The sequence below is a fragment of the Benincasa hispida genome, chromosome 5, assembly GCF_027475165.1.
Source record: "Benincasa hispida cultivar pf3 chromosome 5, pf3_genome.v1.1, whole genome shotgun sequence".
NCBI lineage: Eukaryota > Viridiplantae > Streptophyta > Magnoliopsida > Cucurbitales > Cucurbitaceae > Benincasa > Benincasa hispida.
In genome coordinates this window covers 9,198,771-9,215,601 of record NC_143482.1, presented here as the reverse complement: position 1 = coordinate 9,215,601, position 16,831 = coordinate 9,198,771, and the positions used below count along the sequence as shown (strand labels likewise).

General features: G+C 32.7%; 1 protein-coding gene across 1 annotated transcript; it reads left to right on the top strand.

Moving 5' to 3' along the window:
• The first annotated feature begins 6,410 nt into the window (after positions 1 to 6,410).
• STRS1 (DEA(D/H)-box RNA helicase family protein) lies at positions 6,411 to 12,630 on the top strand. The gene is made up of 13 exons (XM_039032857.2): positions 6,411 to 7,116; positions 7,212 to 7,336; positions 7,844 to 7,951; positions 8,313 to 8,393; positions 9,304 to 9,382; positions 9,538 to 9,623; positions 9,698 to 9,754; positions 9,839 to 9,906; positions 10,234 to 10,302; positions 10,430 to 10,523; positions 11,221 to 11,385; positions 11,485 to 11,577; positions 12,293 to 12,630. The coding sequence occupies exons 1-13, from the start codon at positions 6,627 to 6,629 to the stop codon at positions 12,383 to 12,385; spliced, it is 1,608 nt and encodes a 535-aa protein (XP_038888785.1). The 5' UTR covers positions 6,411 to 6,626; the 3' UTR covers positions 12,386 to 12,630.
• Positions 12,631 to 16,831: the final 4,201 nt, after the last annotated feature.

The following is a 16,831-nucleotide window of genomic DNA, read 5'->3' as shown; positions in this document are numbered from 1 at the left end:
TGGCCCGAGAGGGATTTAGTTTATAGGTTGGACCTTAAACTAATTATTCATTAGAGGATCCGTGGAACTTAAAGAACAAGATGTAGTCTTGGGGGTAAAACGATTTTTATGACCCAGCCAAGATTACGAACAACCTATGAAGGATTAGCATACTAATCATGGTTATATCATATGGACACAAATATATCTATAGTGAGGGGAGTGCAACTACGGGACTATAGTGGAATGACCCGTGAGTTAACGAATGTTGATTAGCTCCGTCTAAAGAGTTTAGCCAACTAATCTCGGATCGTTGGAGCCCATGATCTATAGATCCATTAGGTTCCCCTACTAACTCATATGGAATAAACTTAGAACGGTATAATAGAATAATTCGAATTGTTAGAATTGGGTGAAGAGAGAGAAACCGACAAGTATATGTGATATAGTGGTCAGTTTTCCAGTTTAGAGATACAGATTTAATATTTAAATGTGATTTAAATATCAAGAATATGAATACGTTCATATTCGAAAACTCGGAAATAATGAAAATGGTCAAAGATGTAAAACGTCAAAGAGTTAACTTTTGACTTTTAAAAGTCAAACTTTAACCGACCTTATATTCAAATGTGATTTGAATTTCGAGAAAATGAATGCGGATTCATGCTCAGGAGGTCAAAATTAGTCAACATGAAAAAAATCATAAAAAGTCAAAATGTTGACTTTTCGGTCAAAGTGTTGCAATGAGAGTAAATTAGTCAAACTTTAATCCCACTAAGTGTTGCAATGAGAGTAAATATGTTAAGCAAAGAAGATGGAGATGGAATCGAAGGAACAGAGAAATGCATTGAAAACAAATTGTATTAATTTCTTAATTCCAAGATGTCATACAATACAATATAAGAAATAAAGGAAAAGGAAATGACCGGCTGGAAGCAAAGATTTTCTCCCAGCGAATGTGCGTCAAGGCTGCCGGTGGTGCCATGGATGGGCGGAGGAAGTGACTCTTTCGAGATCTAGCTTCGGTCGTCACTCGGATGAAGGAGGTGAAGAACTCTTAGCCATCTTTTCACGCGTTTGTCTGGATCGCATGGATTCGCCCTAGGCAAACCTCAGGCGAAAACCTTGGATAACTTGAATTTTTGCTCATCGACTTCTATTTATAGAGCTTGGGTTGCCGACAACATTAATTGGTTTGCTCTGAGTCTGACGTTTGGCGCGTTAGTCCTTTTTGAACCTCTACCATTAACGGCGTGGTAGGTGAAATGTCAGCATCAACTTTGGATTTTCTCGAGGTAGATGCGTTGATGTGTTCATTCCACCTACCTTGTGTTGATCCCATTAGAATTCGTTGTCGCGTAGCCGCAATCATTCAATGAGCGTATTCGCTTAATACCGCAACTCTACATGATGACTGCAATCGCTTGACGAGCGCAACTCCCATGAGATGGATGCATACGGCTGATTGCCGCAACATTCATGCGTTGATCGATGCGTTTGCCTTTGCGATGGAGTATTTCTCCACATGCGGTAGTTTATGCAGTGGTCCGGTTTTCGCATTTGTGTCCATTTCCTGTTTTAGCTACAAAAATAGAATATTAAACGCATAATAACGTAAAATAACGGGTTAGCTGAGATTCAACATGTTGATCGACGCAAACTTTTTTTCTCGTGAATTCCTAACATGATTGGCGCATATTCTATCTAACAACCTTCATAATTCTAAGTAAAAGGCCTTGTCATTAGGTGTCCCGCTGAGGTTTGTTTCTATACAAAGTGTTCGTGACTGGAAGGAGGAGGTTCATGAGGATTCGATTCTTCAAGTGTGAGTGTGACTAGTCCTAATTTCCTTCACTGTTTATTTATAAAGCATGTCGTGGAATCTCTGTGATATGCATAATTTAGTTCAGTATATTTTAATTCTTGGTGAAATTGAAATTGGGACACGATCCACGCTTCCACATTGGACCTCACAATCCTTCACATTGGCCATGTGTCACATATCCATTACTCCATGTGTTGTTCATGTGTCTCAAGATTATACACTAGTGTCCATATAATCCACTTCTTACTTGCCAAATTAGCTATAAATATTGGCATTTGGTGGATTTTGCAAGACACACACATGTGGTGATCAATAAAAAAAAATGGAGAAACTGGAGAAATCCATTATTTGTTATTTATTTACTTTATATATTTATATATCTATATTATATTTACTTTAATATTTATTTTTTTTATTATATATATTATTATATTATATTGTTTTCCATATCCATTTTCTCACTATGCGTCGTTATGCTCCTCAAATTCACAACCGCTTATAAATTGTTCCATTCATAAATTTATTTGTTTTGTTATTCCTTTTTATATTCTAAAAAATCAAAGTAAATTGTGAAAACTAAAAAAATAATTTTCATTTTTTTTAGAATTGAATTCAAATATTAAAAGTAAACAATATGATTAAAAAATTAAGAGAAAACATAAAACTATGAACGGAATCGTTATGAAACATGTCTTAGTTGTCCAATCTCTTTGTGATGAATAACAAAAATAAGGCACCCATAAACAATTTTGAGGGCAAAATGAAAATAGTAGTTGAAGGAAAATGATTACGACAAATAAATAAATAAATAAATTGACAAGAACAAACATAATAGAAATAACAAGTTGACCTCACGTTGACGTCGAACTCACAAAATATGAAAATATCGATAGAAATATAATATGTACTGAAAGAATATAATTTAGCAGAAAAGAAAAAAAAAATAAAATGACCAACTCAAATGATTTATACTTAGGAAAAAAGGAACTAATTGTTGTGAATTTGAGGAGCACAAAGATAACACGGATATAGAGAAAATATAATATAATAATATTAAATATTTAAATTAAATATAAAATAAACTAACTAAAGACATAAAATAACTAAGATTATAAAAATGGATAATATGAAAATTAGTGGAAGTGAAATTCTCAATAATGTATATGTGATTTTAAGATCTACCAAATGCCACTATTTACAGGCAAAATGGCAAGTATGATGTGGACTTATATGGACACCAAGCATGAATAATTACAAAGCACATGGACAAAATGAAGAGTGACACATGGTTTTGGGACATTAAGCAATAGGCATCTATTTATTATTATAATATTAATAATTGATGGGGAATCGTATCCAACATATATTCGTAACCTCATTTGAGGACCCATGTTAGTGTGTTATGGTGGAGCAATTGGAACTGCACATCCAAAAATTCTCAGATGGAAATATTTGGCTCATGACCATAAGCTAGTTGAAATAGCGAGTACTTATGATAAGCTACTGGCCTAATGCGTACAAGTGACGCTGCATGTAAAATAGCATGTCCCCATACAGATGAAGGAAGCTTAGCTCTCATAACTAATGGTCTTGCAATTAATTGCAAACGTTTTATAAATGTATCTGTTAAACTATTTTGTGTATGAACATGAGCTACAAGATGTTTAACACTTATCCCAATTGACATTGAATAATTATCAAAAGCTTGGGATATAAATTCACCAGCATTATCAAGATGAATGGTCTTAATTGTATGATTAGAAAATTGTACTCTTAAATTGAGCAAGTAATCTTGCAAATGTAAGATTTTGACTTGATAATAAGCACACATGTGACCATCTGTTGGATGTATCTATTAATATCATCAAATATCTAAATGGTCCACTTGGTGGGTTAATGGATCCACATATATCACCATGAATTCGTTCTAAAAATGCAAGTGATCCTGTTCCCATTTTAGCTGGTGATAGTCTAATTATCAATTTTCCTTGAGAGCAAGCAGCACATGATAATTCATTAGATTGAAAAATTTTCTGGTTTTTGAATGGGTGTCCATTTGAATTCTCAATAATTCTCCTCATCATTATAGATCCTGAATGATCCAATCGGTCATGCCAAATTGTAAATATGTCTAGATTCATGAACTTCAGGTTCATTGTTGCATATGTTTCAATTACTCATATATGAGTATGATATAATCTAGAAGATAAAGCAAGCAACTCTTCCAATATACGTTTTTCATTTGAGACGGTGAATATGATATATAGATATTCCACATTATTCTTACTATCAATCTCAATATGATAAACATTGCAACGTATATTTTGAAAACTTAGAAGATTTTTCTTTGATTGACTAGAGAACAATGCATTGTCAATTGTAAATTTTGTTCCTCTAGGCAAAATAATATTTTTTTTTTCAAAACCTTCGATCAAGTTTGTAAAATCTAATATTGTATTTACTTTTGCTTTCAGCATTGTCAATTTGGAAAAGTATTTTTTATTTGCAAATACTGTGTGTAGTTGCACTGTCTGCCAGACATAGATCTTCTTTGCTCACTTTTGAAACACCCAACATATGAAAATGATCTATGTTGCTTCATTAAAAGAAAATAATTACAATAAGAAAAACAACACTAGTTATAACAAAAACATGAAAATAGATAAAAGAAAACAATAACATTAAGTCTAAATATTCTCAAAGTCAAAAGAAACACTTGATGTTCCATCAACTACGCCAATCTTCTCTTCAAGAGATTCAAAGAAGTCTGCCACATCCAAATTTGTCATATGGGATGGGTCAAGTATGTCATTGTCCTGGTATGCAAAATTTGCTTCAACATTTTTCTCTTTTTTCCTTCAAGGAGGCTTGATAGAGGTCAACTAAGTGTTTTGATGTACGACAGGTACGTGACCAATGCCTAGTCATTCCACATAGGAAACATTTATTTTCAACACTTTTTGAACTCTTATCTTGTGGAGCTTTTCCTTTGTGATCATCATTTTGTGTGGTTCTTTTGAAATTTGAATGATTAAAACGAACACCATAAAAACAATAATTATTTATTCCTCTGCCACAGTCACGACCTCGACCTCGACCACAATTATTATTAAAATTTACAGCATTCACTTCAGGGAATGGTGTTGTTTCGGTTGGTCGAGATTCATGATTTTTCATCAATAACTCGTTATTTTGTTCTGCCACAAGAAGACATGAAATTAATTCAAAATATTGTTTAAAACCTGAAGACATGAAATTAATTCAAAATATTGTTTTAAACCTTTCTCTCGATATTGTTGTTGCAAGAGCATATTCGAGACATGAAATGTAGAAAATGTCTTCTCTAACATATCGACATCAATAATTTTCTCTCCGCATAATAACAATTTCGAACCGATTTTAAATAATGTGGAGTTGTAATCACTTATTGATTTGAAATCTTGTAGTCTTAAGTGCATCAACTCATAACGAGTTTTAGGAAGAGTAATTGTTTTCTGATGATCATATCTCTCTTTTAAATTTTTTCCACAAGATTCAAGGATCTTTTATTATAAGATACTTTATTTTCAATTCCTCGTGGAGATGATGACGAAGGAAAGTCATAACTTTTACTTTGTCTTGATTGGATGTCGTATTTTATTCTTTAATAGTCTCCCTAAGATTCACAGCATCTAGGTAGATTTTTATATCAAGTACCCATGACAAATAATTATTGTCGTTAATATCAATGGTGAAAAATTCTAATTTTGTGAGATTTGTCATGACAATACTATCATAAAATATTGTACTTATGTTAGAAATTTAATAAATATTGAATATGTAAAACAATATTAAATTTATTAATTATAACGAAAAGGGAAAACCGAATACCTTTATGACCTACCTTTAGCAGGAAAAATGGCAGGAGCTTGTGCTGATAACATATTGTGAATTCGAGGAACACAATGGAAACACAAATATAGAGAAAATATAGTATAATAATATTAAGTATATAAAATATAATATAAAATAAAATAACTAAAAACATAAAATAACTAAAATTATAAAATTGGATAATATGAAAATTAGTGGAAGTGGAATTCTCACCAATATATATGTGATTTTAAGATCCACCAAATGACACTAAGGCAAAATGACAAATAGGATGTGGACTTACATAGACACCAAATATGAATAATTACAAGACACATGGACAATATGAAAGGTGACATGACTTTGGGACACTAAACAATAGACATCTATTTATTATTATAATATTCATAATACTAATAATACTAATTTTTAAATGTAAAAAAAAAAAAAAAAACTTTTTTGAAGTATAAGGATAAAACATTAAAATGCTTAAATTATATAAACAAAATACGATTGAAATTTAGAATTTATTTCAATTATATCCTCAAATCTTTAAAATTTCGATTTAACAATTAAAGCTCGCAGTTTGTCCCAAAACAATTATAGTAGGCTGTCTATTGTAAACATTTTAAAGTTTGAAGTTTAATTGAAATCAATTTATATTTAGAGTATTTTTTATTTATTTATAATTTACTTTAGTACAACAATGATAGGACGAGAGATCGAATCTTCAATCGAAAATCATGTACGAACCAAGTTCATTTCAAATATTTGTTTTTTATAATTTAAGTGATTAAAAAATTAAATATTTCTAGAAACAAATTATACTAGCATTATATATTATTTAGAAATATTCAAAAGTCAAATAGTCAAAACCCTAAAAATCCTCTGAGTTCTCCCTGAAACAGTTGGCTTTTCGTTCGCTGATTCTCTTCGACTCGACCTGAGTCGACCTCTACCAGACGCCGCCATGGTTGGAAAGCTCAGAGAGGACTCTACCATCAGCGAACCATTGGCCCAAAAAACTTTCGAAAAACCCGATACCAAAGCCGATAAAAAGAAGAAGAAGAAGAAGGAGAAGAGAGAGAGAGACTCAGGTTGTGCAGAAGAAAATGAAGTTAGTCCCAAGAGGAAGGTACAGGAAGGAACTGACTCAGAGCTTCACAAGAAGAAGAAAAAACACAAGAAATCGAAGGATGAAAATGTAGGCATCAAAACCTCCGACGAGAAAGAAGAGCCGACGGTGGATGAAAATTCTGCAGATGGATCCGTGGTAGTCACTGGTAAAGGTGTGAAGGAGGAAAAGTTCGTACCGCTTAAGTCGTTTATCGAAGCCGGACTTCCAGATGAAGTATTGGAGTGTTGTAGAACTTTCAAAAGCCCATCGCCTATTCAATCCCACGCTTGGCCGTTCTTGTTGCATGGTCGAGACTTTATTGGAATCGCCGCAACTGGATCAGGTAATTTGTGGACTTGGGTTTTAGCATTTTGTGATGAGATCATATTAATATATATTGTTTAGCAGTAGCGGATGTTTAGTTAAATGTGGTTTCAGGCAAGACTCTGGCGTTTGGTGTACCTGGTATTATGCATGTCTTGAACAAGAGGAAGGGCAAGATGCCGAAGGGTCGGAGTCCTCTCTGCCTAGTTCTATCTCCTACGAGGGAATTAGCTCAACAAGTATGTGGTTACAAATTTGAAGTCACTTGGATAGAATATTGTACTGATAGTTTGCATCTAACCTTCAAATATAATATATATATGTGGTTAAACTATGAATTCTGAACTTCAAAATTACAAATTTAGTCTTTGACATATGGTTCAATTAATGGTTCAATTAGACATAAAATTCAAATTTATATTTAATAGATCATTTAATTTTAAAAATTTTTGAATTCCTCATGGACCTGTTAGGCCCAAAATTCAAACTTCAAAGAACTGTTAGATACAAAAGTTTAAGTTTAGGGACCTAAGGACTAGCAAGACACAAACTTCATAGTTTAAGGACTAAACTTGTAATTTAACTTGTATTTTTTTAAAAAATTTTTCATAATTGTTTCGTGTTACAATGCTATTATCATCTTATGTTGAATTTGTTTTACCATTCTTTCATGTCTCACAATGAAAAAAAAAATTGTTTTACCGCTCAGCTTTGTGATTAATTATAGGCTTCATGTGCTATGGCAGATTTCAAGTGTACTGGAAAATGCCGGAAAACCTTGTGGTGTGACGTCTACTTGTTTGTATGGAGGTGTTTCCAAAGGCAGCCAAATATCTTGTCTTAAATCTGGTGTTGTATGACGCTTCTGCTCCCTCTTTGTGATTTTGTGACTTTTTTTTTCCCATATGTTGTAGATATCAACCAATTTAGGAATTTCACATCATTTTCTTTGTTGAACCTTTTTCTTGTTCCATATTTTGGATGATAATAATGTGTCATTTGCTTTATAGTTTATATCACACGCACAGATAATGTTACATTTGCTTTATAATTTATACACGCACAGATACTCATTCCTCTCATGTTTTTTTTCCTCCCCTTTTGGTTTATACATGTCTTTGTTTCTTTTCTTTTTCTTTTTCCCTTTAAAAACGGAAAGAAAACTACACACACTCTTCCTCCCATGACAACCATATGTTATGTTCTTACACTCAGGACATTGTGATTGGAACTCCTGGACGTTTAAAGGATTTGATGGAAATGGAGGTCTGCAGACTCTCAGAAGTATCCTTTGTGGTATGTGACCACCAATCTTTGGTACCATTCATATGAGAACTTGTATCTTCTTAATATTAGCTGATAAATGGTCACTTTGAGTTAAATATATTGATGTCTATCTTTTCTTCAAGTTCTTTTGTTGCTTTGCTCTATTTGCCATTTTGTGCATTTATTATAGGGTGCAAGGTGTTCATGTAGAAAAGTATGCACTACAGCATGGAATAACATCTTTATTATTTAGTTGTGTCATTTAATATTGAAGTATTAAATCACGGGGTAGGTTTGCTAGTCAGACATGATGCATACGGGAACCTGTGAACTATAATATCTTGTACCATAGAGATTGAAAATAACTATAATATCTTGTACCATAGAGATTGAAAATATCATTTGATCCAACTCAGCAAGTTCCTCACAGGAGTTTGGTTGAACATGTTAGGATCAATGCTTCTCTTTGGGTTTTGGTTTTTAATTATTTTTTTAACCCTCCGCTCTATTTTGGATTGGAGCTCCTTTTTCTCTTTAGCTGTGAGGCTGGTTTCACCTTATTTAGGCACTTCTTACTTGTTTTTGTACTCTTTCATTTTCTCTCCATTAATGTTCTGTTTCTTATCATTTTTTCTTCCTTGAAATGGAAAAGAAGGAAAAGAAAAAGTTCCTTGAAACAGTAAAAAGAGTTACAGAAGTTCTAAATCCTGTGTTACAAAAAAATGAAGGGTGCACCGTTAAGGAAACATGAACAGTTTGCATGCTATCTGTAATTAAACATTTCGTTGATTATTTTACAAAATGACTTTGAAAGAGAATACCGATTAGTGGTAATGGATCTTTCTAGGTCCAACATATTATCTTGTTGTTGGGTATATGGTGATTCTTTTACCAATTTTGTTTTGTAAACCCTATCAATAAGGCACTTAAATTCTTGTAGGTCCTTGATGAAGCCGATCGAATGTTGGACATGGGATTTGAACCAGAAGTGCGCTCTATATTAAGCCAAACTTGTACAGGTTGACATATTTGGTCTTTATTTGCATTGTCTTTGTTACTTTTTTGCTCAATCATTCTCTCACACTTTTAAATGAGTGTTATATCTTGAGTTTGTTTTTACAAGACTAAAGATTCGTGGTGCCGTGACTCATATTATGCTCTAGCTTTTTTGCAGAACGCCAGATGGTTATGTTTAGTGCTACATGGCCTCTACAAGTTCATCAATTGGCTCAAGAATTCATGGATCCTGACCCAGTAAAGGTGTGAACACTTTACTAATATTCAATTGAATTCTTTATTCTTAAACTTTTTAAGAAGGAACTATTTTATGACAGGTGGTTGTAGGTTCAGAGGATTTGGCTGCCAATCATGATGTCATGCAAATAGTTGAGGTATCTCTTTCTTATCCAGATGAGCTTTGTGCATCTAAATTAAGCAAAATAGAGTTAACAATCATTAATTATTGACATGGGTAGGTCTTGGATGATCGATCACGTGATGACCGTTTAGTGGCTCTGCTTGAAAAATACCATAAATCGCAAAGGTATACACTTTTTATGAATCTGAAACTATTCTAATTATTGGTTCGTTCTTCTATAGACAGTTGTATTTTTCGTTTAATCTCACTTTCAGCCCATCTTTCGTTAGAGGAGGGTGAGTGTCTAGGGATTGTTAACTCTCCAATTTGTAAAAAGAATAATTTAGGGGTTCTTTCTTGAACAATCTAAAGCATTCTGAAGCGGGGAGTTATTTTATTTTCAAACATCCAATCATTTAATTTATTGCAAATGTTCTAATTCCTATGGTGGGATATTAATATTTATGTGCATTAGAGAATAATGGTTTGGCATCAATGGGTAATTCTTTTCAGGAACAGAGTATTAGTTTTTGTCTTGTACAAGAATGAGGCTGCACGAGTTGAAAAAATGCTTCAGAGAAGGTAATATTGCATCAGAGTATGTTTGGGTTAACAATTTTGGCTCTTCTCTTGATTCGTGACATGATGTTTAATTCCCAACATATGATTTCTCTCTCTCACTCTCTTTCTGCCTTTATTTATGCTCTAGGGGTTGGAAGGCTGTTTCAATACACGGTGACAAAGCACAAACTGAACGCACAAAAGCATTGTCATTGTTTAAAAGCGGTAGCTATCCGTTAATGGTATGCATTTGCTGATAGTTGTTACTTTGCCTGTTTAATGTTTATTGTGGGGCATTTGACTAAAGAAGAATAGGACGATCATTAGGGATGTTCAGAAATCTAAGAGGTTTGGGAGTTGGTGAGGTTTAATGCTATTGTTTGGGCATTTCTATAAAAAAGTGCAATTGCGTGGGCGTTGGTAGCAGACTAGATTATTTTTCAATTATGAGTTGTTTTGTTGATTTGGACCGAAAATTTCTTGTAGCTAGTGTCGGTCACTTGTTTTTCTGTGTATGCCTTCCTATTCTTTCATTGATTTCTTAAAAGAAAATAAAAAGATTATCACGTCTTTTTTTCATCATAGTTCATTTTTTTAGATATTTTTTTTGGTTTATGGGTATATATTATGAACTTGACCTTCTACTCGTGGCTGTTTTTGCGTGTTCGACATGATTCCATCATAGTTATAATACTAATATCTTGCAACAGCATAATGTTTATCTGCAAAAAATCAAAATAAAAAAATACCAAACCGTAGAGTACCTGTTTGTTTGTAATTTTTGGTGTAATAGTATTGTATTAGAAATATATACTCTTCATGCCTCACTGCTTTTTGTTGTGGTGGGAATATTCAATGCCTCCACATGTAATAGATATCATTTTTATTTTTAACGGTCAATTATGGGTTGCTAAAATGAATATTTTATTGTAATTATAGATAGCTACTGATGTAGCCGCTCGAGGTTTGGATATTCCAGATGTAGAAGTAGTAATTAACTATAGCTTTCCTCTCACAACCGAAGATTATGTCCATAGAATTGGAAGGACTGGACGGGCTGGTAAAAAGGGTGTTGCTCACACATTCTTCATGCAGCAAAACAAGGTTATCTTAGCTGTATTTATATATATTACACCCTCTTTCTAATAAAATGAAATAATTTTACCTATTTAATTTCATTAACCTATGTTCCCATTCTTTTAGGGACTTGCTGGGGAGCTGGTAAATGTTCTCCGTGAAGCCAAGCAAGTTGTACCTGATGCACTTCTGAAATTTGGTACTCATGTGAAGAAAAAGGTAAAAGATTCTCGTCTCTAATCTAAAATCAAGGCTGGCTTTATTTTTTTTCCCATTAGTTTCAATAATAGGTTGGCATAACGTTAGAATAAATCGATTTGAATGTGAGAAGGTTGGGGATATGTTTGTCACTCGTTGCTTCTTGCAGTGAGTTGAGAAGTCATAATTAAGGTTTCGTTTAGTAATCATTTGGTTTTTAAAATAAGGCTTGTAAACACTACATCCTATAAGTTTCTTACTTTCTACCAATGTTTTAAAAAAAATCAACTTTTTGTTTTTAGAATTTGACTCAGAATTCAAATAGTATTTCTTTAATAACTATAATGAAAATTGTGAAGAAACCTGATTTTTTTTATAGAAAACTAGAGACATTATTCAAACAGGCCTAGCAGTTACATTTTTCAGATGTATCAGCACCCTACATATCTCCATGTTTTTTAGTATAACAATTACAGAGTTGGAAATTGCATTAGGCTGCACCCATACCTATGCTATCTTTTTACCACGTGGCACTATTTCAATGAGGGATGACCCACAAGAAATAGGTGTAAGTCAGGCTGCACTAGTTTCTTTCTGATCTTGTAAACACGAGGAGGGATGGTTTTGCTGGCAGATTTTATTTTATTTTAAATGGAGAAGGGAATTAATTAAATGGTTGTATGGTAGAAATGTTATAGGAAAAAGGAATGATAAGATTTGTGATGCTTCACAACAGGAATCGAAGCTGTATGGAGCGCACTTCAAGGAAATTACGGCAGATGCCCCCAAGTCCAAGAAGATTACATTCAATGATTCTGACGATGAATAAGACTGATTACACCTGAATTCTCCCAAATTTTTCCAGGGCCTCAAGCAAGCGAAATTGCTTTTTTTTTTTTAATATTTAAATTTATAATAGGAAAACGTGTATTTTCTGTTTAATTCAATTTTGATCATGTGAGTGTCGTTAATGTTCTGGTCAATGATGACTGGGAAAAAAAAAGTGATGAATGATTCAAGCAATTCTACTATAATGTAAAATGCAATCAGTAGTGTAAGTTATCATTTAGCTAAGTCCTTGTAGTTTTTAAAGTTTTAATTTGGTATTTTGTTTAAATTTCAATTTTAAAATATCGATCATGTACTTATCAAGGTTGGTTTACTTTTCAGATGCCATGCTGGAAAAAGAAAATAGAACTTTTACCAAACTTTTAGTAGAATTGAAATAAAATTAGGTCTGAAAATTGGTGTAATTATAATGAGATTTCATCTATAGATAATAAAGTTTATTGCTATTGATAGATAATTGTAATGGGTAGACTGTTTTTTATTATGTTTATTTAAAATTTTAAATCTCACATTTATTATTGTTGTTATTATTACTGTCATTGTTTAGGATCAAATGGTGATAGTAATCTCATGTTGTAATAATAATAACTAAAATGGTAATGAATAACAATAATTAAAGTGGTAATGATATTCGTGTAATTTCTAAACGCAATTGAATTGAGCAATCTTTTGCTCATTAATTAGTTTGTATTTTTTATTACAGATTTGAAAGTGGATCATTGATGTCAATATGGGTATAGAATACAAGTATAATACAAAACATAATTAAGTGTGGTCTACTTTTTAAATTATTGTTAATTTAGATATATGTGGCTTTAGATAAAAGTCTGTTTCTTCAAACGTGTTTAACTTATTATTAGTGAGTCAATTATGTGTCAATCAAAATCAATTAGAAAAATGTAGGTTGATGAGCTCAACTAAGAATGGTTGGAAGATATAAATGGAAGTGCATAAAATAATTTAGTCGTTTGGAAACCCAGATGATGCTTTGCTAAATATTGATCTTTATTGAGATAATTGTTCAAAAGACCCATTTTAAAGGTAAAAAATGGTAAATGATCCAGTTTTTGAAAAGAATGTCAAATACTCCTTTGCTGATGTCATGACCATGTGAAGTTACGGTATTACTCTTCTTTTTTCTTTTTCCTCTTCTTCTCCGATGCGAGAAATCTTCCTCTGCATCTTGTCTTCTTCTTTTTGGTCTTCATCTTCCTCTGCATGTTGTCTTCTTCTTTTTGGGCTTCTTCTCCTTTGCACGTCTTCTTCTTCTTCTTCTCCGATACGACGAGTCCACGTGAACAGCTTCGATGCGACCAACTCCAATGAGCAAGAGACAAGAGAGAGGAGTGATTTTGTGGGTGAAAAGAAGAGAGCGAGATGAGCGAGAGCAAGAGACATAATGATTTGTGAGTGAAAAAAGAAAAGAGAGCGAGACTACTTTTCCGCGTGCATACGAGTATATTTTGGTAATTTTATCTGAATTTGACGTCAGCAAAGAGTCATTCGATATTTTTATTCAAAAACCAAACCAATTCACATTTTTTGCCTAATTTTTAGGATATTCATCCGACGGACCCATCTTTATTTATCCTTTAAAACAAAATGACCTTCTTGACAAACATTGGACACCTTTTTCTAAGTTACTTTGATGTGCAATAAATAGTGAAGAGGAAGCCAACGCAAAATTCACCAAAGTCTAAAAGACTTAACCTATTATAAATATTATGATAATAGATGCCCATTAGATACTCATGCTTAGTGTTTATCGACCATGTGTCATGTCCTCATTTTTCAAAGTGTTGTCCATGTGTCTCAATATTACACATTAATGTCCATGTAATCCACCTTCTACTTGCCAAATTGCCTATAAATGGTGACATTTGGTGGGTTTTGGAACACACATAAGGCAAAATCCAAAAAGATTGGAGAAGAAAGTGAAGAAATCCATCATTTTTATTTTATTTACTTTTGTTATTTATTTATTTCATATATTTGTATATTATGTTTAATTTATTTTAATATTAATTTATTTTATTATCATATTATATTATATTTTATTGGTATCCATGTTTCCGTTGTGCTCCTCAAGTTCACAACATGTTATCAGCATGGGCTCCTATTGTTTTCTCCACTAAAGGTACATCCTAAAGGTATGTCGGTTTTTCCCTCTTCGTTATAATTAATAAATTTAATGTTATTTTGCATATTTAATATCTATTAAATTTCTAATATAAATACAATATTCTATGATAGTGTTGTCATGATAAATCTCACAAAACTAGAATTTGCTGCCCTTAATATGAATGACAATAATTATTTTTCATTAGTGTTTGATGCCAAAATACACCTGGATGCCATAAAAATGCGATCATAAAAAAAAAATCTTCCTAAAGCTTGTCGTAAATGGATGCACTTGAGGCTCCAAAATTTTAAATCAATATGTTAAAGAAGACATATGCTCCCACAGTAGCAATATCGAGAGAAAAGTTTTAAGCAGTATACTGAACTGATTTCATGTATTCTCGTGGTTGAACAAAATAACGAGTTATTAATGAAAAATCATAAATCTCGACCAACTGAAACAACAACATTCCATGAAGTGAATACTGTGAATTTTAATAAATACTGCGAATTTTAATAATCGTGGTTGAGATCGTGGTCATGGTCGAGGTCGTAACCATGGTAGAGAGAAATCATTATTATTTTCATGGTGGTCGTTCGAATAATTTAAATTTCAAAAGAACCACACAAAATAATGATCACAAAGGAAAAGCTCCACAAGATAAGAGTTCAAAAAGTGTTGAAAGTAAATGCTTCCGATGCAGAATGACTAGGTATTGGTCATGTACCTGTCATACGTCAAACACTTAGTTGATCTCTATCAAGCATCCCTGAAGGAAAAAGAGAAAAATGTAGAAGCAAATTTTGCATACCAAGATAATGACATTTGACCCATCCTAGGTGACAAATTTGGATGTAGCGGAATTCTTTGAACCTCCTGAAGAGAAAATCAGCAGAATTGATGGAACATCAAGTGTTTCCTTTGACTTTGAAAATAACTAAACTTAATGTTGTTTTTTTTAATTCATCTCCATGTTTTTTTGGATTTTGCCTTATGTGTGTTCCAAAACCCACCAAATGTCTTTAAGTTTTATTTTTCTTATTGTAAGTTTTATTTATTTATTTTTGGATTTTTGGATTTTTCCTTTTTTAAGTTTTATTTTTCTTATTGTAATTATTTTTTTTAATGAAGAAACTTGGATCATTTTCATAGGTTAGGTGACTCAAAACAAGTAAAGAAAATCTATGTCTGGCAGATAGTGCAACCACACATACGATACTTACAAGTAGAAAATACTTTTCCAAACTGACAATGCTGGAAGCAAAAGTCAAGACAATATCAGGTTTTACAAACCTAATTGAAGAGTTTGGAAAAACAAATATTATTTTTCCTTGTGGAACAAAATTCACAACTGACAATGCATTGTTCTCTAGTCAATCAAAGAGAAATTACTTAGTTTTAAAGATATACATTGCAATGTTATCATATTGAGACTGATAGAAAGAATAATATGGAGTATTTTTATATCATATCTACTGTCTCATATGAAAGGCGTATACTAGAAGAGTTGTCTGCTTTATCTTCCAGATTATATTATACTCATATACGAGTAATTGAAACATATGCAACAATGAATATGAAGTTCATGAATCCATACATATTTACAATTTGGCATGACAGATTAGGTCATTTAGGGTCTACAATGATGAGAAGAATTATATAGAATTCAAATGGACACCCATTGAAGAGCCAGAAGATTCTTCAATCTAATGCATTATCATGTGATACTTGTGTTGGGGTTTGTGAAATCTGGATTTCAATTTCCCTTCTTAAACAGGTAATTAAGGGAATTAACTAAGTATAAGTTAAACCTATGTTGAAGAGAAGGAAGATTTCTAAGTGTTGAATAGATTTTCTTTGAGTAGCTTTGAGTTGAGCCTTAACTAGTGAAATTTGGCTAAGTGTGATCAAAAGAAACCATGCGTTTGGTGTTAGGAAACATTAACGCATAAGGCTCTAATGAGGCTAAGTTTATAGAGGTTATAAGGAATTAAGCATTCAAGCCAAGGACAACTATGCGTTGAGCTTGTGAGATATGGATGCATGTTGGCCGAAGCGTTGGCAAGAGGCGCTGCTCAAAGGTTGCTCATGCATTGGGATGATGAGAAGGATCGATTCCTAAGGCCTATAAATACCACCACAAGTCTTCTCTTCAGTTCATAACACAAATCCTCTTCAAAATATATTAGAAAGAGTGTTTGAGAGCAGATTCAGAGGAAGCTATGCGTTGGTAGCAAGATCATGCATTGATCAAAGAGGAGGAGATGTTGTTGGACAGTGAGGTCTGAAAGTAGCATCAACTTG

What these genes read in the sequence shown, in the direction of transcription:
- STRS1 (XM_039032857.2), top strand. Translation starts at nt 6,627, where the DNA reads ATGGTTGGAAAGCTCAGAGAGGACTCTACCATCAGCGAACCATTGGCC. An exon ending in CGAGGGAATTAGCTCAACAA is followed by an intron (nt 7,337 to 7,843) that starts GTATGTGGTTAC and finishes GTGCTATGGCAG; the next exon opens with ATTTCAAGTGTACTGGAAAA. An exon ending in TCTTCATGCAGCAAAACAAG is followed by an intron (nt 11,386 to 11,484) that starts GTTATCTTAGCT and finishes CCATTCTTTTAG; the next exon opens with GGACTTGCTGGGGAGCTGGT.